Source organism: Oryctolagus cuniculus, chromosome 12 (assembly GCF_964237555.1).
Source record: "Oryctolagus cuniculus chromosome 12, mOryCun1.1, whole genome shotgun sequence".
NCBI classification, from domain to species: Eukaryota; Metazoa; Chordata; class Mammalia; order Lagomorpha; family Leporidae; genus Oryctolagus; species Oryctolagus cuniculus.
Window position 1 is genome coordinate 21,760,361 of NC_091443.1, and position 24,504 is coordinate 21,784,864.

The 24,504-nt window shown below is 48.4% G+C and overlaps 1 protein-coding gene across 3 annotated transcripts in view; it reads right to left on the reverse strand.

Annotated features, from left to right (window-relative positions):
* Positions 1–24,504, reverse strand: part of SAMD4A (sterile alpha motif domain containing 4A) — a 228,665-nt gene that overhangs the window by 76,547 nt on the left and 127,614 nt on the right. For all 3 annotated transcript variants that reach the window (XM_051822872.2, XM_008269681.4, XM_051822873.2), the window contains one exon: positions 9,307–9,825. In XM_051822872.2, coding sequence (XP_051678832.1) covers positions 9,307–9,825 — 519 coding nt within the window. The remainder of the gene's footprint in view (positions 1–9,306; positions 9,826–24,504) is intronic.

Genomic DNA, 24,504 nt, shown 5'->3' on the forward strand with positions numbered 1-24,504 from the left:
CTTCAAGAGTTTATCATCAGGGAGGTGACCAGGCTGATCAAAGTCTGCAACCCAGAATATCAATAGCTGACATGGAAGCATGTGGGAAAGCCAGCACCTGAACGGCTCCTCTGCTTCAGGGAGTCAAGCAGAAGCAGCTATTTGGGCAGGTCTTAATCTGTGGCTTGTGGAGACCATAAGTTCTATAGGGTGGCTTTCCCGTCTGGAGGCAACTGAATCAGAGAAAACCAAGAATCAACTATTCATTGGTCAAGTTCTGAAGACAGGACTAGGAGGCAGAAGCAGCATAACAACCTTGAGTTAAGAGCTAGACACCAAGACTTGACTGCTTGGGTTCAAATCCTAGCTCAACCACGTAGTTGGTCTATGACATTGGTCAAGTTACTTAACCTCTATTTCTGCATCTCAGCTTCCTCATCTACCAAGTGATGAAAACAGCAATGGCCATATCATGGAATTACAAGGATTAAGTGAGCCAATCTCTTTATAAAAGGTTTGCAACTGCATGCGCTATGTAGTAAATAAACACAGTAGGTGTGTGCTACCATTGCTAATTTACTTTGTATGGCATTTATCATCAGAGATTAAATGAATCAACATTAACACAACAAATACTCAAGTTACAGCTGAACCATGAATCTGTTAAAGGGGACACATGAAATAAAACATTTTGGAAGCCAAAGTTTTTGAGTTATTGCCTCATGTTGAGCCACCAAAGGCCAGCAAGTTTTCAAATCCCAATGTAAAGAATTCTAAGATAAATCACCTATTGCAGTTCTCTGAATAGAAACAAGTTCTTTTCAGTTGGGTTGCAGCACAGTCTTCTCCGACATCCAACACACTAGTGAGGAGTAGGAAAGGGTCAGGCAATCTGGGGCAAAGTGGGTGACACTGATCTCCACACAAGGGAATCCTGCAGGCTCTCAAGAAAGCCAGAAAATACTTATTCTTTCCCTGACTGAACAACTTTTTCTATAGTGGACAGGAAGCAGACCTCGAGATGCTAAGTTCTATGCACCTTGTATTTGGAATCACTTGGAATGGCTCAAAGTTGAGCAACTCTTTTGTAGGGTTTGTGACAACTAATACTTTGGTCCCTTCTGGTCCAATGGACTCAGGAGAAAGAACCATCACATTCTCCATCTTGGTCATCAGACCCCTGAATTGCCTCACAAGGAGAATGAGGTATACATTTCAACCTGTCCCAACCCATTCTTTTATCTTATGGAAGAAAACGGCCAGCTTGAAAGTCCTTGAGATCGCATGATTTAACTTCTGCAATCAAGAAAAGATACTCTTCCCTCTGGACAGAAGGAAAGGTTGAGTCTCATTAGATTAGGACTTAGTTTTTGTCCCCTCTCTTAGCCCCTTCCTTCAAAAACTTCTGTGGCTCTATCACCTACATTTAATGCTTCTAAACATTATTTTCTTCCAAACCAATATATTTTTTTTGACAGGCAGAGTGGATAGTGAGAGAGAGAGAGAGAGAGAGAGAGAGAGAGAGAGAGAGAGGTCTTCCTTTTGCCGTTGGTTCACACTCCAATGGCCGTCACGGCTGGCGCGCTGTGGCCGGCGCACCATGCTGATCCAAAGGCAGGAGCCAGGTACTTCTCCTGGTCTCCCATGGGGTGCAGGGCCCAAGCACTTGGGCCATCCTCCACTGCCTTCCCGGGCTACAGTAGAGAGCTGGCCTGGAAGAGGGGCAACCGGGAAAGAATCCGGCGCCCCGACCGGGAGGGACTAGAACCCAGTGTGCCAGCGCCGCTAGGTGAAGGATTAGCCTATTGAGCTGCAGCGCCGGCCCAAACCAATATTCAAACATCTTCTCAAAATCAAAAACATCCAAAAATCAAGCTTGTGGATAGTCTGTTTCCCTATCTTGCTTCTTAATCTCTTTGGAATCATTAACTCTCTTCGTCTCTTAAATGCCTATCACATGCTAAGTGCTCAATTTATCACAATCTCCCTGCTTGATAAGTCCAACAGTCAATTCCTGGCCCTGCTCTTATTAGACCTATCCATAATACTTTCATTGGTTAACTGTACTTTTTTCCTTGACATATGTTCTTCATTTGCCTTGCAGGAAACATGCCTCTGAGTTTTCTCCAACCTTGATGGTTTTTCCTCCACTTCCCTTGCCTTTTTGCCTTCTTTCCACCAGTCTTCAGGCTGAAAAGCCCAGACTCAAGGTATTTAGTCATCTTTATTATTTCTCTTCCTTGGTAATCTCATTTAGTCGTACAGCTTCAAGGACCACACACATGCTGGTAACCCCCTAGTGTCTACCTCAGATCAGGCTTCTCTCCAAGACTGCATTGTCGTATACCCAACTGCCTACTGAAATCTAATTGTCTATCATATCTGCCAAACTCATCCTACATGAACCTGAGCTCCTGATCTTAACCAAAACCTACTGTACTTGATGGACACTTTCCCCAATAATAGTCATACCTCCTTCCATCTGCTCAGACAAAACCAACCAACCCCCAAGATGCTAGAGTCATTTTTTATTTTGTAAGGTGGTATCATCTTTTTAAAGATTTTTATTTATCTATTTGAAGGACAGAGAGAGACAGCAAGTGAGCACGTGGGTACTTCATCTGTTAGTTCACTTCCCAAATAAGAACTCAACCTGGGTCTCCCACATAGGCACAAGTACCCAAATCACTTGAGCCATCACCACCACTCCCATGCATTAGCAGGAGGCTAAATCATGGGCTGGAGCAGGGAACTGAACCCACATATTCTGAAGTGCAATGCAGGCATCTTAACCAGTAGTGATTCCTGAATCCTTTCTCTCATACCCCTTTATATTCTGTCAGGAAATCCTGTTGGCTCTGCTTTCAGAATATATCTAGCCCCTAATTGCCTTTTTTTTTTTTTTTTTTGGACAGGCAGAGTGGACAGTGAGAGAGAGAGACAGAGAGAAAGGTCTTCCTTTTTCCATTGGTTCACCCCACAATGGCCACTGCGGCTGGCGTACCTCGCTGTTCTGAAGCCAGGAGCCAGGTGCTTCTCCTGGTCTCCCATGCGGGTGCAGGGCCCAAGGACCTAAGCCATCCTCCACTGCCTTCCCGGGCCACAGCAGACAGCTAGCCTGGAAGAGGAGCGACCTGGACAGAATCTGGTGCCCCGACCGGGACTAGAACCTGGGGTACTGGCGCCACAGGCAGAGGATTAGTCTATTGAGCCATGGCGCCGGCCTCCCCTAATTGCTTTTCACTCTTCTACTGTTGTCATCTTGGTTTGAGCCATCATTGTCTCTTGCTGAGATCACTGCAAGAGCCATTTATCTGGTCTCCTGTTTCTGTCCTTGCCCTGATATAATCTATTCTTTAAAAAAAAATGTTTAACACATAATACTTGTACATTTTCATGGGGGTACAGTGCAATATTTCAACACCTGTATATTGCATAAACTGATCAAATCAGGCAATTAGCATCTCGATTTCCTTATCTTTCCTTTATGATAGCTGCTTATCAGCTCCTCTTGGTACAGTCTATTTTTAAAATAGCAGCCAAAGAGATTCTTTCAAATGTGAATCAGATCATACAATTCACCAGCCAAAAATCCTCTAACAGTTTTCCTGGTTAAGTGAGAGCAAAGTCCAAGTCCTTGCAATGAGGACAGACATTTAGCCTGGCAGCTAAGATGCCATGAGAAGCTGGTGTCACATCTTGGGGTACCTAAATTTGATTCCTGGCTCCCGCTGCAGTTTCCTCTACTGCACACCATGGAAGGCAGTAGTGATGGTTTAAGGAACTGAGTTCCCGCCACTCACATGTCATTGCTGCATTGAGCTCCCAGCTCCTAGCTTTGGCTATGGTGTAGCCCTGGCCATCTCAGGCATTTGGGGAGTGAACCAGGACATAGAGGTTCTTTCTCTGTCAAACAAATTAATTTCAAAATACTACTAATTAAGAAGTCCTTGTATTGGCAATGGCTTACAATGCCCTATGGAGTCTGTCCCTCCTCTGATCTCTTCACATTCTCCCATCACATTCTGTCTCACTCCCTCCTTTTTAATCATCAGCCTCTTGCCTTTCCACAGACATGAAGGGCACTCTTGTATCTTGGGGTCTTTGCTCTAGCTTTTTCTCTGCCTGGCAGACTTGCCCCCGAGATGACCACTTGGCTAACTCCCATACCTCCACCAAGTTTGCACTCACACGTCACCTCCTCAGTGAGTCTATCCTGCCCAGCCTATTGTACACCACAACCACCTCACCATCCAGGCCCGGTCTTCCCTTCTCTGTGCTTTTCCATATTTCCATGTCACTTATTAACCTTTAAAGAGCCATGTGATTTACTACAACCTATATACACTAGACTGCCAGCGCCACGTGGGAAATCATTTTTGTCTGTCCATTGACGTGCTGCAAGTGCCTTGGCCAGGCTACGCATATGACGTGAATGTAAGTGAATGAATAAATGAGTGACTCAGTAACATCGGTCCACACCAAGTCCTAATCCTGACAATTCCACCCTAGACCATTTCTAGGACCCATCCCTTCTGCTCCGTACCTGCTCCTATCCTCTCGATACTTTTGCTACTTCACACACTTGAGTTTTGGAAACTTGTGGACACTGCATTTGTGCCTTGCCTCCCAGCTGGTTTGCCCCTAGTCGATCTCTCACACAGCATGGCTCACGTCACCCCCATGCTCACAGCATAAATGCTGGGCCTCTTTAGGGGCTCTCAGATCCCTCTCCTTGGTCTACTCTGTCTCCCTCAACTCCCCTGCTTCCCTTCAGGAACCACTCCTTTTCTTTCCTCTCCCCACACCAGTCCTCCATGCCTTTGCTCCCAGTGCCTGTTCTCTCCCCGAGGGCCCTGCCCCAGCCAATTCTCCTTCCCCTTTCCAGCCTTGCTCACTTCCTGTTTGCTCTGCTAAGGCTTTCTTGACCCTTCAGCTCACACAGATTTCTACATTCACAGGATCAGAGTGGAGAGCCTACTATGATTTGAATGTGTCCCTCAAAGTTCATGGGTTAGAAACTTAGCCTCAGAGCAACAGTGCTGGCAGATGAGACCTTGGGGAGGTGATCATGTCATAAGGGCTCTGTCCTCATGACAGACAAACGACATTACAGTGGAAGTGACCACCTGATCGTGACAACGGCTTTGCTGTAAATATGAGCCCAGGCCGGCGCTGTGGGTCACTAGGCTAATCCTCTGCCTGCGGTGCCGGCTTCCTGGGTTCTAGTCCCGGTTGGGGCACCAGTTCTGTCCTGGTTGCTCCTCTTCCTATCCAGCTCTCTGCTGTGGCCTGGGAAGGCAGTGGAGGATGGCCCAGGTCCTTGGGCCCTGCACCCGCATGGGAGACCAGGAGAAGCACCTGGCTCCTGGCTTCGGATCGGCGCAGTGTGCTGGCCATAGCGGCCATTTGGGGAGTGAACCAATGGAAGGAAGACCTTTCTGTCTCTCTCTCACTAACTTTGCCTGTCAAAAAAAAAAAAAAAAAGTGAGCCCAGTCCTCTCCTGTTCTCTCTCATACTCTCTTGCCATATGATACCTTCCTCCATGCATGGCAAAGAAGGCTCTTTGCAAATATGGGCCCTGCATCTTAGACTCACAGCCTCTAGAACTATGAGCCAAATGAATTTCTATCATTGAGAAATTACCCCTCATTTGTGGCATTCTCTTATGACAGCATACAAAGAACCAAGACAGACCCCTACTCAACTATCAGCCCTCCATGCCTCATGGAAGCTTCTAGAGTGAGGGTGGAGAACTTTTTTCCGCCAAGGGCCATTTGGATATTTATAACATCATTTCTGGGCCATACAAAATTATCAACTTAAAAATTAGCCTGCTATAGGTTTATTGAATCTCAAGTCCCATCTGTAGTTGCCTTGGCAGGGCCAGACCAAATGATTTCATGGGCCTTATACAGCCCATGGGCTGGACGTTCCTCATCCATGCCTTAGAGTATGATTCCACTACATATTTATAACTCATGATTTAGTTGCATGAAATTTCTATGGATAAGAAGCCTGGCAAAAAGGAATATTGAATTTTAATTGTGGAATTGATCAATATGTATCTTCTCTCTTCAATTTTAAGTTCCCTGAAAGTAGAAACCATTTCTCAAACCTCCTCGTATGAGAGATCTTCAAAATTTCATGGAAAATCTGCATTATCTTTTAATTCTATTTTTTCATGAGATTTTTGAGGCTCCCTCATATTTCCCACAGATTCACACAGTGTGGGGCACACAACAGTATGGGGCAAGTGTTTCCTGGAATCCCAGACAGGGAGAAAGGCAGGAATGCTAAGGGACTTTGTGGAAGGCACCATAACCAAAGGAATAAACTATCAATGCATTAAACCAAAGTTAAAAAAAACAAAAAACAAAAAGACCATTAACAAGCTGGATTGCTAGTTAACTTTCATTAGCTGTCATTAATGTAGCCAGCAATTTGAAAATAGTACTAATTGACTTCAGTTTTTATAATCATGTATTGTACAGCTATTTCCTTCCACCTTGAAAACAGTGAGAAACGCATCTCCTCAGTACAGCAGAAGCAGCCATAAGTCCAGTGCATTTTCTATTGTGACGGAATGACCCAAAGTCAGAGCATATTCAAGGATCTCTGGACTACAGACGGTCCCTAACTCCTGATGGTTCAGCGTCATGACTCTCCAACTTATGCTGGTGTGGGAGGACACCCATACAATCATTGTTTTTCACTTCCAGTACTGCATCCATTCAGTTACATGAGATATTCATTATTGTATTTATAAGGTAGGGTTTATATTAGATGATGTTGGCCAACTGTAGGCCAACTGCTCTGAGCACACTTAAGGTAGGCTGGACTAAGTTACGATGTTCATTAGGTTAGGTATAGTAAAGACATTTTGACTTGCTATAACCCTGTTGTAAGCTGAGGAGCATCAGTATTCTACATGGCCATGGGCTCAGGGGCAGGTGCATCATCAGGTGGCCATCAGAATTGCAAGTGAGGGCACAGACTCTGTATTTCAGGGTTGTACTTTGCTCCCTGTGGTCCTCATCAGTTTCCTTTATTTACTCATCTAGCAAAGACAGAGAGCTTATTGCTGCTACTCTGGCAAGTGCTGGACATTTTCCATAATCTTATTTATTCTCACCACAACCCTCAAAGGTAGTTAGCACAAATGTTCCCATTTTACAGGTTGGGGACCTTGTTCAGAGAGGTTTAAGAAAATGGCCAGGCTGTGGTGAGCAGATTGTAGCTCTGGGCATTGACGCCAATCACTCTTCTTTCTTTGCTGTCAGCTTGCCTCCCAGGTCCTCAGTATGTGTCTGATAGAGGCATGAGTGGGACAGTGGTCCAAAGACTTAAAAAATGCAATTTGCAAACACAGGTTTTACAAATGCAATTGAGCCACCACAGATGATGCAAAGGAGTAACGAAATGATGCTAATATTTTGGGACAGAGTCATTACTGAAATACAAGTATTGGTGGCCCGAGTGTTTGAATGAAATTTGCTGGAAGGAAATCTGAACTCTTCTTCATGATGCTCTTACAGAGGGCTCTGACTCCTTTCGTCTTGCACGGAAATGGAATCCAGTCAGCTGGCTAAACCTCCAAGGCCTTTCCAGTTCAAGGATACTTGACCTTTGAACCAGGGCTCAGAAGTCAGGAAGGCCGTGACAGCCATCTACAAGTGTCCTTGCTTCGGCTGGGCTGGGAGGTGACAGCAGGGGGTGAGCCTGCTGACTACAATCCGATCACCATGCTCCAGCACTAACCTTGTCAAGGCCAACCCTGAGTCTGTAAACCAGCAGGTGAAAATGGGTGATGACCGGAGACTAACTTCCAGACAAATGAAACACAAAACGCCAAGCTGTGAGGGAAGCTAGCTCAGAGCTCACATCTCTCCCACTTATCAGTTGCTTGGTGACAATTACCAGATCCCGCTGCTGACCGGGCAACCCGGGGCCATGCCACTCCGTCATCTGCCTTCCGGTGTCTGCTGCCACTTCTGGACACATATAGACACATATACTGAAAACTGCCCTTGGCTCAATGACTGGTTTAGGAAAGAGACTGACTGCCATTGGAACCTCTTACATAATCAATGAGTGATGCCATCATTCCCAAAATGTTACCCGTATCTAAATGTAAAAGTAGAAAAAAAAAGAATCACAGAAAAAGCTCATGTTGTAGTGATATCAACAGAGTATCTTCAGTATTTATTTTATTCTACTAAGGTATTATTTCAGTTACTGTACAATACAACCGTCCTATGTATTTCAGGAAGCCATTTAAAGAGGCCCAGTAACCAATGGATCCAGGTGGAGGGAGAGGCCCAGAGGGTATCACTGCTAATTCTTCACTGCCTTATCTTTTAATCGGGGGCATCCGCGTGTTGACAGGCACAGTAGGTCTAACCGCAACAGCTCCCACTCACCCCCTCGGCCCTGCCCCAGGAAGCGATCTCTGTGATGCTGTATCCACCGACACATGCAAACTAGCATCACAGAATACTGTTTGGTGATGGGCCACTCTCCCACATGGCTGCTTTTTATGGGCATCAATGGCATGCTGCTCTCTCACCCCACCTAAGCAGGGAGCCACAGAGGGGGCCTGTGCGCAGTGCGGGTGGGCACGGCACTTTGCTTCAGTGGTGAAGAGAGACAAGGCCTGACCTCTGCTCTCTCACTGCCACCAAGCAGGTCCTGATCAGGCCTCTCCTAAGGGGTTAGAGGGAGGGAGAGGAAGCCCCCAGCCTCACACCAGGCCACAGCAGAGAGCAGCATTCTCAGCCAGCAATCCTGCTTTTCTGGCTCTGGAGCAAAAGTGGCCCCCACCGCTGGGGATACAACCAGGGAATGCAATGGAAGGGGCCATTCCAGGGCAGAATGTTAAAAAAAAAAAAAAGAAAGAAAGAAAACACGCGAAGCCCACAAGGCTGGCTGGTTAAACATGGGTTAGAATCAGGTTTAGAGAACCACACGCTAACTCAGTGTCTCAGCAAATCCAAACCCAGGGTGAAGATGTGAATGAAAGGCATTTCTATCCGTGGAAACAGGCTGGTTCCTTCTTTCCCCATTAATTCTCCCTCTCTTTTTTTCTTTCTTTTTGCTCTGGCTGAAGCCCAAATGTGGACCACCCATCACTTTTACCTGCCCAGAATTTTTATCTTTCCAGGGTCAAAGAGCAACAAATACGGGGTCTAAGGCTCCCTTTCCCGCAGCCAATGCCAATCAGCCTCGTTCTCCCAGGGTGCTCAGAGCAGACACTGTCAGCAGGACATGCCACACACAGCAAGTCGCCAAACCAGACCACGGGAGAGGGCTTCCACGGCACTTACTTGTACTTGTGCTGGTTCCAATCGTATTGATCGTGGTGGGGACGGACGAGGAGGAGTAGAGGGGCACGTGGCCGTTCTCACACCCCAGGTTTTTGTCCTGCCAGTTGGAGGCGCTCATGCAAATCCCAGAATCCCTTGAGTTCTGCCACCCATTGAGCTTGTCATCGGAGTTCTGTCTTTGGTGATAGTAGTGCGTCTGCCCATAATCCACTGAGTCTGAGCGGCTTCGGTTTTGGCCACCAAAGCTGGCCGACGTGCGGTCCTCCAAGTGGTTCAGCCACATGGCCAGAGCACTGCGGTCCTCCAGCGATGTGGCCGGGTGTATCAGAGCATAGGACAGCAGCTGCCTGCTCTCCTCGATGTGCTGACTGTGTTCAATAGAGTGTGCCAGGATTTGGGGCAGCAGTTTCATATACTCTACTTTTGCATCGAGGTTTCCTGGCTTCAGCAAAGGCAGGTGAGTTAACAGGAGGGAAATCACTTTATCCTTGGATTCCTGTTGCCATTGGTTAATGATTCCTGCAAAAGAAAATACGCAGAGCAAATAAGCAAACACACCCACCATGACATGCAACACCAAGCTAAATATAGAGGATTTCTGCGGATTAGAGTCCCAATCTATGTATCCTGGCTACCTTTTCTCAAAATGGCCTTGTCCACCAGACTGGCTAACTGACCTCTGGTTTTCAGGGGCCAAGGACTTCCACTAAACAGAAGACCAAACATTCTTAGATGGCTGGGGGGGTCTCGATGCAACCTTCATGCATATGTCCCAAGAGGCCACAGCTACTATGGTTCAGCCAAATGGAATGCGACGCTGTGTTCCTTAGGAGAATCTAGATCCAACCCCAGAGACACATGGGGCTCAGACCAGAGAGTCTCCTTAGCAGAACAAGTGTAACCAGGGTTCACATTCCCAAACTCCCCAGCTCCCACCAGCCACCACTCTGTCTTCTGTCTGGCTGAGCCTAAGTATTGCAGAGACGTGGAATCAGACACCCTTTGTAATTTGTCAAGCTTCATTCACGTGAACATCTAACTCCGAGGATCCCTCCCACTCAAAATGCAGCCAATGCTGCCTTGATTGGCCTTTGAACAAGTAGCCTGTTCTGGAAGCTGATCGTTATCCACAGGCTCTGGGACAAGCAAGCAAGCTCCCTTCCAGAGAAGTCTCTCCTGAAACCTGGAGACCTCCCCATTCTGGCTCACAAACGACCCCACAAAGGCCAGGGCCAGCAGTCGTGGTTTTCATAGTGTCTTCGGGGTGAGGAGGGGTTTCTGGAATTTAGCAGGACTTCATTCTTGTAGTTAGACACAAACATCACAGAACAAGCCCCAGGGCCAGAAGTTACGAAAGCACCGGCCTGCACTGTGAGGTCCCTCGAGTGCCACGGGAAAGAATTCTGTCAAAGAAAAGCTCCAGCAGATGAAGCAGGGGATCCAATGAGAGAGCGTGGGCTTTGGGGTCAGGCAAATCCGGGCGCAAGTCCCAGATCTGCCACGTAAAGTGTGGTGGAATCTTGGTAAGTCACTTAACTTCTCTGAGCCTCAAGTGCCTCCTTGGGCAAGAGTGGTACAAATAGCATCTGCCCCTCCTCCTGCTGTTGGATTACATGAGGCTAAGGATCAATCACGGACTTGATGGTGGAAGTCACTCCTTTCATCCGTCTCTACATGAGTCAGATCCCCGGTAGAGCCACGAGTGCTTTTAGATCCCAAGTTTTAAAAATTATATAGAGAAACCAGAGCCCACCTGGGGGAAATCGTTAAAAATTACCAATAAGTTGGAAATGAAGTAGAAAGTCAAAAAGTGAAAGGAAATGGGGTTATTGAGCTGACAGCAAAGAGAAGAGAAGCAAGGCTCTCTTTTTTTTTTTAAGATTTATTTATTTGAAAGAGATACAGGAAGAGGGGGAGAGGGGTGGGGAGGGGTGGGGAGAGGGGGGAGAGGGGGGGAGAGGGCGGGAGAGGGGGAGGGGAGGAGGGGAGGGGGGAGGGGGGAGAGGGGGGGAGAGGGGGGGAGAGGGGGAGAGAGGCGATCTTCCATCCACTGGTGTACTCCCCAGTTGGCCACAACAGCCAGAGCTGTACCAATCTAAAGCTAGGAGCTTATTTTGGGTCTCCCATGTGGGTACAGGGGCCCAAGGAGTTGGGCCATCTTCTAGTGCTTTCCCAGGCCAGAGCAGAGAGCTAGATCAGAAGTGGAGCAGCCGGGTCTTGAACTGGCACCACAAGCGGTGGCTTTCCCTGCTATGCCACAGCTCCCCGAGAGGCTCTCTTTACTTAGGGATTTTACAAGGAGATGCTGAAGAGTCAGTATCTGATGCAGAGTTCTTCCAGTTGAAGAGGAGAGCTGTGGAAAAGCACTGGACCACCAAAGGCTCAGACTCAGAGGAGTCACCAAGGCAGGCTCTAGACGCTCCATCTGAAAGTTTGAATAACAGAGCAACATGGTCTGCAGCAGCTCCATCCAGGGGTAACATAATGTGGGCCACACGAGGAGTTTTCAACTTTCTAGTAGTCACATTTAAGAATAAAAAGAACAAGGTGAGGGGCAACACTGTGGCGTAGCAGGTATAAAGCGACTGCCTGTGACACCAGCATCGCATACAGTTGCCAGCTTTTGTCCCAGCTGCTCCACTTCTCATACAGCTCCCTGCTCATGGCCTGGGAAAAGGCCCAGGTGGGAGACCCAGAGGAAGCTCTTGGCTTCAGCCTGTCTCAGCCCTAGCTGTGTGGTCATCTGGGAAGTGAACCAGTAGATAGAATATATCTCTCTCTCTTTCAAATAATAAAATAAAACAAGGTAAAGTTAATTTTAATGTTATTTAATTCGGTATATCAAAACATCATTTCAACATGTAATCAATATAAAATGATTCCAACATGTGATCCATAAAAATTCAATATAAGAAGGGGTCTTCATGGAAAATGGGCATTATGGAACAAAATTGTGTGTGGATTTAAAACTTTTTGCAACCAAACATCTTTTAATTCCATTTTCTACTTTTTTTTTTTTTTTTTTTAATGGAGAGAGCCAGCAAGAGAGAGAGAGAGCAAGCTCCCATCTACTAGTTCACTCCCCAAATGCTCACAACAGCCTGGGTTGGGTCAGGCTAATGCTGGGACCTGGGGACTCAACCCAGGTTCCCCACATGCGCAGCACAGACCCAGATGCTTAGGCCACCCCTGCTGCCTCCCACGGTCTGCATTATCAGGAAGCTGCAGCCACAGCTGGTAGGGAATCCAGGTATTACAACATGGGACATGGGCATCTTAACTGCTGGGTCAAACACTCACTCCTAGGTGAACTTCTAGAAATCCCATGGAAAACTATGAATGAGATAGTGTACCTTTTTATTTATTTATTTAGTATCAAGCATTTGAAACCCAGGGCCTACTTCATCCCTGGGAACAGACCTCAACTTGGCTCAGCCACGGTTATAGGGCTCCAAAGCCATGTGTAACCAGTGGTTACTGAACAGGTTACAACAGGGCTGGAGACACTCTGATGGGACAGGCAGGCAGGCGGCACCGATGACCTCAGCAGGTGCCTCCCAGCTCCCTGGTTCTATATTTAGCTAATTGCCACCCGACACAAGACAACCCTTATGCATTCCACAAGGAATGATTTCCCTTTTAAAGCAACTCCAGTTGGAAGACAACGCCAATCCTAACTTCCTCAGCGATACATTTTCAGCAAACACCAGGCATGTTTTAAAAAGACGGCTATGCTTAGAATGGAGCCAAAAATCAATTCATTGAGCCCAGGAGGCCTTGGAAAGAAGCCAAAGGGGCCATGAGGAAGATGAACCCAGCGCTGTGTGAACGCTGCTCGGAGCTAGTGAGGGTTCGCCTTTGAACAGGTACACTGAAAGATAAAACCCGGGAAGAACATTTAATAAAAGTACACGAGGCTGCAGGACTCCCCAGCTCTCTGCTAGGTCACCTCCCTGTTTGGATACCCTACCCTTCCGCAAAAGGTCAGCCTGAAAACACACAAAACAAAAACACCCAGGAACAAAAACAAAACGTAAACAGGCCTCAGAGTACGAAGTAAACATGTATCTCCAGGTACCACGCTCTGCCAGGGATTACACGGGATTCAGCAGAGGGACAAGAGCGGCAAAGAGGAAGGAAAATGAGAGGCCACAGAGCCTGCCAGGCCCAGACGCCGCTTTCTCCATCCTGACAGAGCACGGGAGGCGGGGCTTTCCCAGAGGAAGCGCTGGCCACGCCTACAGCCACTGCTGCCGTCTGTCTTCAACCTGCCAGGGGCTCCTCTAAGCCCTGTGTGTTTAATTGCTCTTTCAATCCTCCCAAGAAGCCGTGAGGTTCTGGCGTCCACCCTGGGCTACTGTATTTTATACAATGGGTCTTCAAAAAGTTCATGGAAACACGTATCATGAAAAAACCACTTGCGGATTTCAATATTTCTTTAAACCAAATCAAACCCACGTTTTCACTCCATTTTCCCATGAACTTTTTGAAGTCCCCTTGTAGCTGAGGACTGAGGCACAGACTGGCCAAGGAACTTGTCCCAGGTCCCCCAGCCAGCAAGGTGGCAGAAGGGAGGAGCCAATCAGTGTGAAGATACATAATAGTTATCACGCCAGAAGGGCTTGACCACACGCCAAATATATTAATGACATAGAATGTACCAGGATATGTCAAAAAGTTTGTGGAAAACAGCATTGCTAGATAAGTTTATTTTGGTGCAATTACATATAATTAGTATAATTATATATAAAAGGTACCTCAGTGTGTAATGGTCATAAACATAACTAACAGATATTAAAATATAAAAATTGAGACTACCTGGATCAGGAGAGGGGTCGGTCAGACATGGAAATGTTAAAAAATAAAGGAGATGGAGACAACATAGGTGAGACTTATTGTGGTTTTAAAATATGCCCATCGTTCCTTTGACACGCCCCCCTCTGAAAGGTACGGGTTTCTGTCCCTTGCCCTCCGAGAGCAGGCTGGATTTAGTGAGTCACGTCTTGCAAACAGAACGTAGCAGAAAGGACGGTGTGATTTCACGGGCTAGGTTATAAGAGGCAGGCCAGGTTTCCCGTCCTCTCTCTGGGGGTGACTCACTCTCGGGGAAGCCAGCTGCCATGTTGTGAGGTCACTTAAGGAACCCAATGGAGAGGCCCTGGTGGTGAACAGAGGCCTCCAGCCCCCAACAGCACCAGCGGACCAGGTGAGAGGGGAACCAGCTCTGAGCGGATCACCCAGCCCAGGTAAGCCCGGACATTCCAAGGCATGCACCGCGGGTCCTATCCCTCATCTCCCTCATCCACAGAGCCTACGGGCTCACATGCTTCCTAAGTGCTAACTTTTGGGTCATGAGTTATGTGGCTGAAGGTACCCTCTCTAGGCATGCAGACAAAGCAATGGCGGTCATTTGGCTCTGAGGAGTTCAGCCCTTCGGGTCAAGTGATTCCAGTGTTGAGTGTGGAGGTGGACCCAGGAAGCTAACTGGCTGTCACCACCCCTTGCCTCACTTAGCCTCCCCTGCCCTGATCACCCACTCAGCAGACTGTGGGGAGCAACTCGGACTAGACTAAGTTACTGGAATTAAGACTTATTCTATGCATCTGCTCTCCCACAATATGGCGCTGGGAGAGGAGTAAACAGCTTCTACGCAGCTGCCTCTCGCCAACTTGAGTGATGACCTGAAGGAGCTGATCCTGCTCCTGATTGGAGGAGAGCAGCATACTCGGCGTGTGGGTAGCAGAGTTGGGATTGGTGGAAGAGGACTATAAAGGAGGAGACAACATGCACCAGGAACACCTGAGGAACATCTGAGCAGCCCCCGAGAGAGCCGGCCGGCGGTGTGCCGCTCCCCCACGGAAGTGGGGAAAGTGGCAGGGGGAACCGCCCTTCCACGGAGGTGGAAGGACGGCAGCCAACCCGGGAAGAACCAGCAGCAAACCCGGGAAGGGCCGAGCAGGCAAAAGAACAACGCAGGGTCCTGTGTCGTTCCTCAGCGAAGAGGGGGAGCGACAGCAGACCACTGTGGAGTATGACTTAGCTCCCAGGCTCCTTCAGGGAGACAAGGAGCTGATCACAGGGACTCAGGCTATTCCAGATTCGGTGGCATTTTTCTGGGCAGCTTAATAAACGGTTTCTGATTAGGATGTGGCTTCAGGGAGAACATGTGCTGACTGCATGGGCTTTGAGTATGTCTGGGCTCTCTGATGGTGGCTCCTCATGGCAAATGAACAAGTCCACATGGCAGGGTCTACCTCCAAGTTAGTGCCAGTCGGGCCCTGAGGAGGAGCAACCCCGGGGCACACTAGGCATCTCCACCTTCACATAGCAGCCATTTCCTATGGGCAGGGACTGGGGACGCAGTTGGCAGGGTCCTGGCCAGCTGCCCGCTGGCCTCCTTGGTGGCATCCATCACCTTCCAGGGAGCCAGGAATCCTTACCGAGATTTATATTCAGTGGATTCTCTTCCATGGAGAAGACCCAGGAACATTCAACATTCTTACTTAACTGGTCACTTGTGCAGTCTCCACCATTACCCATCCCATTCAGGGAACAATCTGGAAAACTGAAGTCCAAGAACCACAGGGTTTGGCGGTTCCACCTCACCACTATAAAAATATTCTCTGGAGGTGGGCATTTGGCCTAGTGGTTGATGCCTGTGCCCCATATTGGAGGATGTGGGTTAGATACCGGGCTGTGGTTCCTGGCTTGTTTCCCGTCAATTCAGGTCCTGGGAGGCAGTAGGTGATGACCCTAGTAGTTGAGTACCTGCCACCCATGTGAGAGACCTGGACTGAGTTCCTAGCTCCCAATTTTGCCCCACCCTAGTTGTTTCCTGAGTGATGAACGAACAGGTGGATGGGAGCACTCCCCCTGCCCCAAAATAACTGCTTATGAAAAAATTTAAAAATACTCTGACTGTTCTCTATTATTTCTGTGAATAAGGAGCAGAGATGTAAGAGTTTGCTGGATTTTTTATGGGAGCAAAAGTTAATGATTTATAATTTGTAAACCAATGACAGAGGAAAAGTAAGAAAAAATTAAAAGAGCTATGATTAAAGACTACAAGGATTAGGAAACTGTCCCAATGATTCTTGGAGTGACAAAGAGTGTATTTAAATACCAAGTCTGGCATTATCACTACACAATGGTATGTCAATGTTTAAGGGCTCCGGTTGTTAGTAAATTACCCCTAAATTACTATTTTATTATACCCTTGTTTTCAGTTTAATAACATTTACCATAAAAGGCTTTCTCACAAGTGCATTTAGGCAATTTGCTCATGCAAGAAATGGCTGGGAATTAAGAGCACACACAGAAGTAGTACTGGCTAAATAAATGTGTTAAAAGGCAGGAGAACTAGTGGTCTTAAATGGTCAAATACTCCTTATAAGAATTTATATTAACAAACTCATTTCTAGACACACCATGTAGTAAAGGCTTCTGGATTTAATGTAACTCTGCACTATTAAAAATGGGTACCATCACCACACACAGTGCATTTGCAGGGATGTGAGCGGACAAAGGGCACCTGAAACGTCAGGGGGAAATGCAAACACCAGCATGGTAAATGAAAGGATTCCTGTGTTGGCTCCTGCACTTGCTGGAAGCCTCACCCGGTACAACCTAGGGCTAAATGGCATTCAGAGAAGCGTCCCCATAATTTGACAAAGCCCTGAAAGTGAGGCAAATTCGCCCCGTTACGCCAAGAGACCCAGGTGATCTGGGAGCACTAAGCAGATACAAAGGACTAGGCAGACACAAACCCACTGCCTACCTTCAAGGAGGGCATGGCTGGCTTCCAAAATGGCCCCAGCGACCCTGGTCTCTTGGTATTCACAATTGTGCATGCCCCTTCCACACTGATCAGAGCACGACTCCGTGACCAACAGAGTGTGGTGGAGGCCTTCGGATATGAGGTCCTGTGGGCATGGCAGCTTCTACCTTGCTGTCTTGGGGGATGCCCTCGATGGGGGCGGGGAGGGAGCCAGCCGCACCAATTGTGACGTGCAGGAGGAACTCAGGCCTCCTGTCCACAAATTGCCAGCCCTGTGAGCGTGCTACCTTGGGAGTGACTTCTCCAGTTCCAGTCAACATCCTGACTGCAAGCTTGGTGAGAGACTGGGAGCCAGACCAACCCAGCAAGGCGGTTCTGCGTTCCTGACCCTCGGAAGACTAGAAGACAAAGGGCCATCATGTTAAGACTCCAAGTTTTGGGGTCGTTTGTTACACAGTAATACTCCACGAATAAAGGAGCTTCATGCTCCTTGGAAGAATCACTTGCTGATGCCTGCTTCCTTTGAGCTCACCAGAAAAGGGCTCTGCGCAGTGGACCCCATGGCCCAGGGCAACCATTATCACACTTTGATAGTAGGGAGGCCAGTGGGTGCTGGTCATCCATTAGGTACCTGACCATGCTCATAGGGCATGACCTAGGTTCCTCTGGCCCCAGCAGACGCGTACAAGGACCCCTTCCCCATGCCACGGCCATCTGGCCATCTCTTCCATGGGGACCTTCCACCCATAATCATTTTTCTGCCAGTGCTGGCAGAGCTGGGTGCTCTGGGGTGGGGGGTGGGGTCTCCTTTGTCCCTGAAAGGCCCAGGCCAGCCGTGAACTCCTCCCAAGATCTCGGCCAGGGGCTCAAGGTAAAGGTCAGGATTCACCTTCAGGCTTCCAGCCTCTGCCTGGCTAGGACTGACTCTTGCAGGTCACAGGCCAGCTCTCTCAACTGCTTGCCTCAGTCCTGACCTCTGGCCCATTTCCAGCCCAGCTCACTACCCCGAGAGCCAGACACACAGCCCAGCTGTGTCCTGTGCACCTCTAGTGGAATGACCTCAAAGTCATTACAAACCGACGCCTGCTCTCACTCCCACTAGTCCTGCTCCCTGGCTCAGGTCAAACCTTGAAGTATCTTTGACACCTTTTTCTCATGGCCAGTATTTAATCTGTCAGCAAACCTTGTAGGATGAATCTCCAGAATACATTAAAAATTAATAATAATAATAATCGGCCTTTCACCTGGTTTCTGCATTCTACCCCTCTCCCAAGACCTGTGAGTGACCACTGCTTCCATGATAAAAGTGATGTTTTAAAATTGGAAGATGGGCCTTGTTGCTCCCCTGATCAAGTGATCAGAATAAAAGCCACATCCTATAAGGACTTCTGAGACCCTCGGAACCAGCCCCTACCCTACTGTCTCTCTCATCCAGTCCATCCTGGCCTCCTTGCTGTTCTTTAACAGCCAGATACACATTACAGATACAAGTAACAGCCAGATACAGATTCACGCCTGTCTCAGGATCTTTGCACTGGCCATTGCCTTGGCCTAAAATGCTCTTTTCCCAGACCCATATTTGCACCTCTAAGTTCCATCTTTGTGCCAATGCCACCATCCTATCAGGACCTTCTTTGTCCACATGATTTAACAATCTATTTGTTTGGAAGGCAGAGTTACACAGAGATCTTCCACCTGCTGGTTCATTCTGCAAATGGCAGCAACAGCTGGAGCTGGGCCAGGTGGAAGCCAGGGAACCTGGATCTTTATCCAGGTCTCCCGTTTTGGGTACAGGGGGCTCAAGGACTTGGGCCATCTTTCAGCTGCTTTCCCAGGCACATGAGCAGGGAGCTAGATTGGAAGTGGAACAGCTGGGACTCGAACTGGTGCCCATATGGGATGCTGGCATGGCAAATGGAAGCTTAACCCACTACACCACAATACTAGCCCCTGTCCATGTGATTTTTAAAAAAAATGATTTGATGATTTTATATACTCAGTTTACTTCAGTGTGTTCATGTGATTTTAAACTGCCCAGTCAGTGCCTGGGCCTGGCTTCATTTTCTCTATGGCACTTACGCCCATGGGACCTGCTTCACATATAGCTTGTTTTCTGCCACTAGAATGGAAGCTCCACAAGGATGGTGTTGGCGTCTCCATTTTCCAACACTGACCTTGCCTTATTAATCACATTTTAGTGGCTTTATAAAATGATCCCATGGAATTATGTTTGATAATATGTAGCTAGACATTTGATTTCATACTCAAAATATTAGGTAATTCCTAGAAATGTCCTTCCAATGAAGACTGACAGACTGACCTCACAGTACTCACACTAGGTACTGCCTGTCACACAAAAACTGTCTGGTCAACCCTCTTGGTAGGCTCTGTAGTGTTCTAATTACTTTGAGTCTTTTTTTTTTTTTGGACAGGCAGAGTGGACAGTGAGAGAGAGAGACAGAGAGAAAGGTCTTCCTTTGCCGTTGGTTCACCCTCCAATGGCCGCCATGGCCTGCACGCTGCGGCCGGCGCACTGCACTGATCCGAAGGCAGGAGCCAGGTACTTATCCTGGTCTCCCATGGGGTGCAGGGCCCAAGGACTTGGGCCATCCTCCAGTGCACTCCCTGGCCACAGCAGAGAGCTGGCCTGGAAGAGGGGCAACCGGGACAGAATCTGGCACCCCGACCGGGACTGGAACCCTGTGTGCCAGCGCCGCAGGCGGAGGATTAGCCTATTGAGCCACGGTGCCGGCCACTACTTTGAGTCTTATAAATAAAAAAGTAGGAATGTGCAAAAGAGGAAAGTAAAATGATTAGCTCAGTTTTCAAAAGCGTCCCGACCACCATGTTCTCAATATTCTGGGTAACATGGGAAATGGCCCCACGAGCTGGCAAACAGGAAAATGGGTGTTTTCCTGCCTGTAACAGACACCGATTAAAGTAATCTTTACAAAAAAGTCGAGAGGCTGAAGCAGCAAAATGCAGTGTATTTTATACAACTCTTCTTGCAAATATCTGTTGAAGAATGAAAGAAATCCATAGAGTTATACGAAGACTATTGTGTGTCCAAACTTGTTAGGTGCTGAGTGATGTTTTAATAAAACTTCAAACGAATCAGTCTCATGCAAGTCATAAAAATTAGAGGTGAAAAAACACGGTACCTTACTCAACACATGCTTGTAAACCATATTTTGCTATTTCTTTTTTTAATACCAAAAACCTCTCCGAGGAGAGGCTGTAAATGCTCTCAAAGCAGGAAGCTTTCCCACTTTCTACTATTCATCTTCACACTCCCAGACCATCCCCTGCCCCATGCCACACACCGCTAAGCAACTCTCCAAGCGCAGTTTAAACAATGAATTAGTGGGGTCGGTGCTGTGGCATAGCGGGTAAAGCCAGCATCTGCGTCGCTCCCCCTCTTCGTGGAGGAACGACACAGGACCCTGCGCTGTTCTTTCGTCTGCTCGGCCCTCCCTGGGTTTGCTGCTGGTTCTTCCCGGGTTGGCTACTATCCCTTCCACCTCCGTGGAAGGGCGGTTCCCCCTGGCCACATTCCCCACTTCTGCAGGGGAGCGGCACACCGCCGGCCGGCTCTCTCGGGGGCTGCACAGGTGTTCCCCTTAGATGTTCCCCTTAGATGTTCCTGGTGCATGCCGTCTCTCTCCTCCTTTATAGTCCTCCTCCGCCAATCCCAACTCGGCTGCCCACACGCCAAGTACGCTGCTCTCCTCCAATCAGGAGCAAGTCCTACAGTTTATTAGCTGAACTGGAGGCAGCTGTGTAGAAGCTGTTTTCTTCTCTCCCAGCGCCATATTGTGGGAGAGCAGATGCATAGAATAAGTCTTAATTTTCCAGTAACAGTCTAGTCCGAGCTGCTCCCCACAATCTGCAGTGCAGGCATCCCATATGGGCACCATATGGTGCTGGTTCGAGTCCCAGATGCTCCACTTCCAATCCAGCTCTCTGCTATGGCCTGGGAAAGCAATAAAAGATGGCCCAAGTGCTTGGGCCCTGCACCCACGGGAGACCCGGAAGAAGCTCCTGGCTTCAGATCAGCTCAGTTCTGGACGTTGTGGTTATTTGGGGAGTGAACCAGCAGATGGAAGACCTCTCTCTCTCTGGCTCTACCTCTCTCTGTAACTCCGTCTTTCAAATTAATAAGATCTTTGGAAAAAAAAATGAGTTAGGAGCCCTCACATCAGAGGAAGCCTTGCCTTGTGCAACTTCGCTTAGATGCAGGCCTCCTTCCATCAGAACCACTAGAAATGAGAGCCCCAGCAGTCGTACACTGTGGGCCAAGGCCAACATCTTTGGAAACATCCAGACACCGTTACCAGAGGAGTATTTGGGGAGGACTGAAAACACAGGTCCCATCACAAAAAACAGTTCATGTTCCATCCAGTGGGCCCAAATGAACATCAGCCATTTCCCGCAACAGGTTCTTAAACCTCAGGAAGCACGGGAAGAGCCAGAGCGAATAAGCTCCACTCCTGACACGTGGGAGCCATTCTCAGGGTCCCACACTTTCTAAAATCAACGAAGAAGTTGCTCAACAACTTATAGACAAAATTTCCCATTTTGAGAGATGGGAATCCAAAGTATAAGTGTGAATGTGACAGCCTCGTGTGGTATGTTGCATAATTATGTAAATATTGTCACCGAGGAACAGCACAGAGTGAGTCCCAAAATAGACATGTTGGAAATGTTGATAGTAAAACTTATGTATCATGCATTTAGGTATGAAATCAGAAACCCTTTCACGTGTAAGTCTGGAGATGAGAGAATGGAATAATTTTGTTGAAGTGAGATATTTGAATGCAAGAGCACAGATGAACTAGGGACTGTATTTGAGAAGAGGGGGCTGGTTAACTGCACAGGATAGAGTTGGTGACCCTGGATACCCAAGCCTATTCTCTGGCCCTCCTTAGGCACAGCCCTGTAGAGGGAGTTAGAGGCACGCTCCCTTCTACTCAGCTGTTAGCCAACTCTGAAATTTATCTAAGTGGTAAGAGGCAGCTTATTTTCACCTGTTACGTGTACACCAAACTTGTTTTCAGGTTAGCAGGTCTGTTGATGCAATCATACTATGATTTTTTTTTTTTTTTAATTTTGAGAAGGGAGGTTACTTTCTCACTGCTGAATTCCAAATCTGCAACAGTGAGTAACGAGGAGAAAAGGCAAGGACAATGTTGGAGCAGGCAGCTCTCTAACTAGGAATGAGAATGCTTGGGGCCATGTCTCTCTTTCTGGGATCCCACTGTAGACCCAGCGATCAGTGAAGTAGGCCCAGAGATCAATGGCTGGACTAGAACCAGGGGCACTGACCCCCTGAGGACCCTTGGTTTTAGCTGACTTGGTGGGAATTTGCAGGCACAAAGAAAGGGGCTCAGAGGTCTGTGGACACAGGGCTCTGGTCATCCTTCCAGAACCTCAACCATGCTATCCAGATTCTACAACAAAGAAAAACACCTGGGCAGCTCAGGTCGGGGTGGGGGAGGCAGTGGGGAAGGAGACAGCATGCAGAGAAGCCCACGCAGCTGGCCGCTGGGAAGAGTCTGGAGCTTCGTTCTGAAGGGCAGGTGGATCCCCTGCCATTGTGTGACAGCGGGCGAAGCAGTGGAGAAGATTCACCTGGCCGGCCCCTTCTGGAGGCAGACCTGAACTCTACAGAGGAAGGTAGATGCAGGCCAGAGGCCCCTGTGTCCAGGGAGCTTGGGGACTGACCCCTGCCCTCTATCTTTACCCCAGGGTTTTGAGGGCATGGCCCGGTAAGCAGAGACAGAGGGAGCCTCCAGCCATGCTGGTGCAGAGCCAGGGAGTGAAAGCGTGGCCTGCTGTTCTAGTCTAGCTTTATCCCATCAAATTTGGAGATAGATGCATTTGCTAATGCACCAGATATTTCTTTCCAGCCCTTACTCAGGTAGATGGCCTGGTGCTAGGGCCACTCCACCGGGTGTTTGTAGCATCAGAGAAAGCCATGGGGGAAGTTTGTATCCACAGAAATGTCTGCACTACAAAGAATTCAGGGAAAAGCAGACCAGAGGGGTAGAGAAATAGTTTAAGAAGACCAGTTTCTGAAAGGAGTAGACCCTATTTTCCATAATACCCTCAGCCCTTCCAGCCAGGAGCCAACACATTATTTCATGGAAAAAAAAAACCAAACAAACAAAAATCTTAAGCCATTGTCATCAGACCAGTGGAGACTCGGCAGTTACATCTTTTAAGAGATTACTGTTTGGGGCCGGCGCTGTAGCGTAGCGGGTAAAGCTGCCGCCTGCAGTGCTGGCATCCCATATGGGCGCCAGTTCATGTCCTGGCTGCTCCACTTCTGATGCAGCTTTCTGCTATGGCCTGGGAAAGCAGCAGAAGATGGTCCAAGTTCTTGGGCCCCTGCACCCATGTGGGAGACCTGGAAGAAGCTCCTGGCTCCTGGCTTCGGATCAGCACAGCTCTGGCCATTGTAGCCATTTGGGGAGTGAACCAGCAGATGGAAGACCTCTCTCCCTCCACCTCTCCTCTCTCTCTGTGTAACTCTTTCAAATAAATAATAATAATAAAGAGATCACTGTTCATCATGGAACGTTTGCTGCTGTAGAAATACCTTGACACACCCCACCTCCTCCCTCCTGCACACCATCATCCACGATGGAGCTCAAGAGTCCACCCCCTCCCCAAACCCTGTTGCTTTCCTCTGGCCCTCACTGTCTTCTCACCACCACAGCTGCGCAAAATGACGTGGATGTGTGGCACTGCTTCTCTTCTACCAGATCGCTGGCTTCCCGTGGGTCAGGGACAGTGCCTCCCCATCAAGTCTCTCCTGCTCCCTCACCCAGGTCAGCAACTTCCTAGACAAGGCTTCCTAGACAAGACTGGTCAAAAAGAGGCGCTTTTGCATTCCCGCAAAAAAAAAAAAAAAAAAAAAAAAAGAGCATTTCTGTACCTTCTAGCGTGGTCTGCTGCTCTGATGCAGGTGGTCAATACTATTGGCAGTCACCTCCGGACCAAAGCAGTGTGGTGAGGAGCACAAAGGGCCCTCAAAGACCCCTGCCCAAAGGGAGCTTGAGCTCTTGTCAGAGATGGCTGCCCCCAGTGCCTTTACACCAGGCCCCTCCCCTGGCCAGCACGAGGCCACGTGCCCATGATCCTTCTGCACCAGGGATCTGACCGCGCTGCCTCCACCACGTGCAGACACACAGGTGGCGTAGCTGAGTCGCCTGGAGACTCAGAGCCCAAGATGCTGGTGCTAAGGACCCCAGAGGGGCTTGACTGTCGAGGGCAGCCAAGCATAGGATTATCAGGTGCTCTAAGTGACTTGAGGGGGGATAAAAAGGAAGATGATGGAGTGCAGTGAGTCTCAGCAGACTCCAGCCACGCTGTGTGGGTTAGAATCCCAGATCTTACACTGACTCAGCTGTGTACAC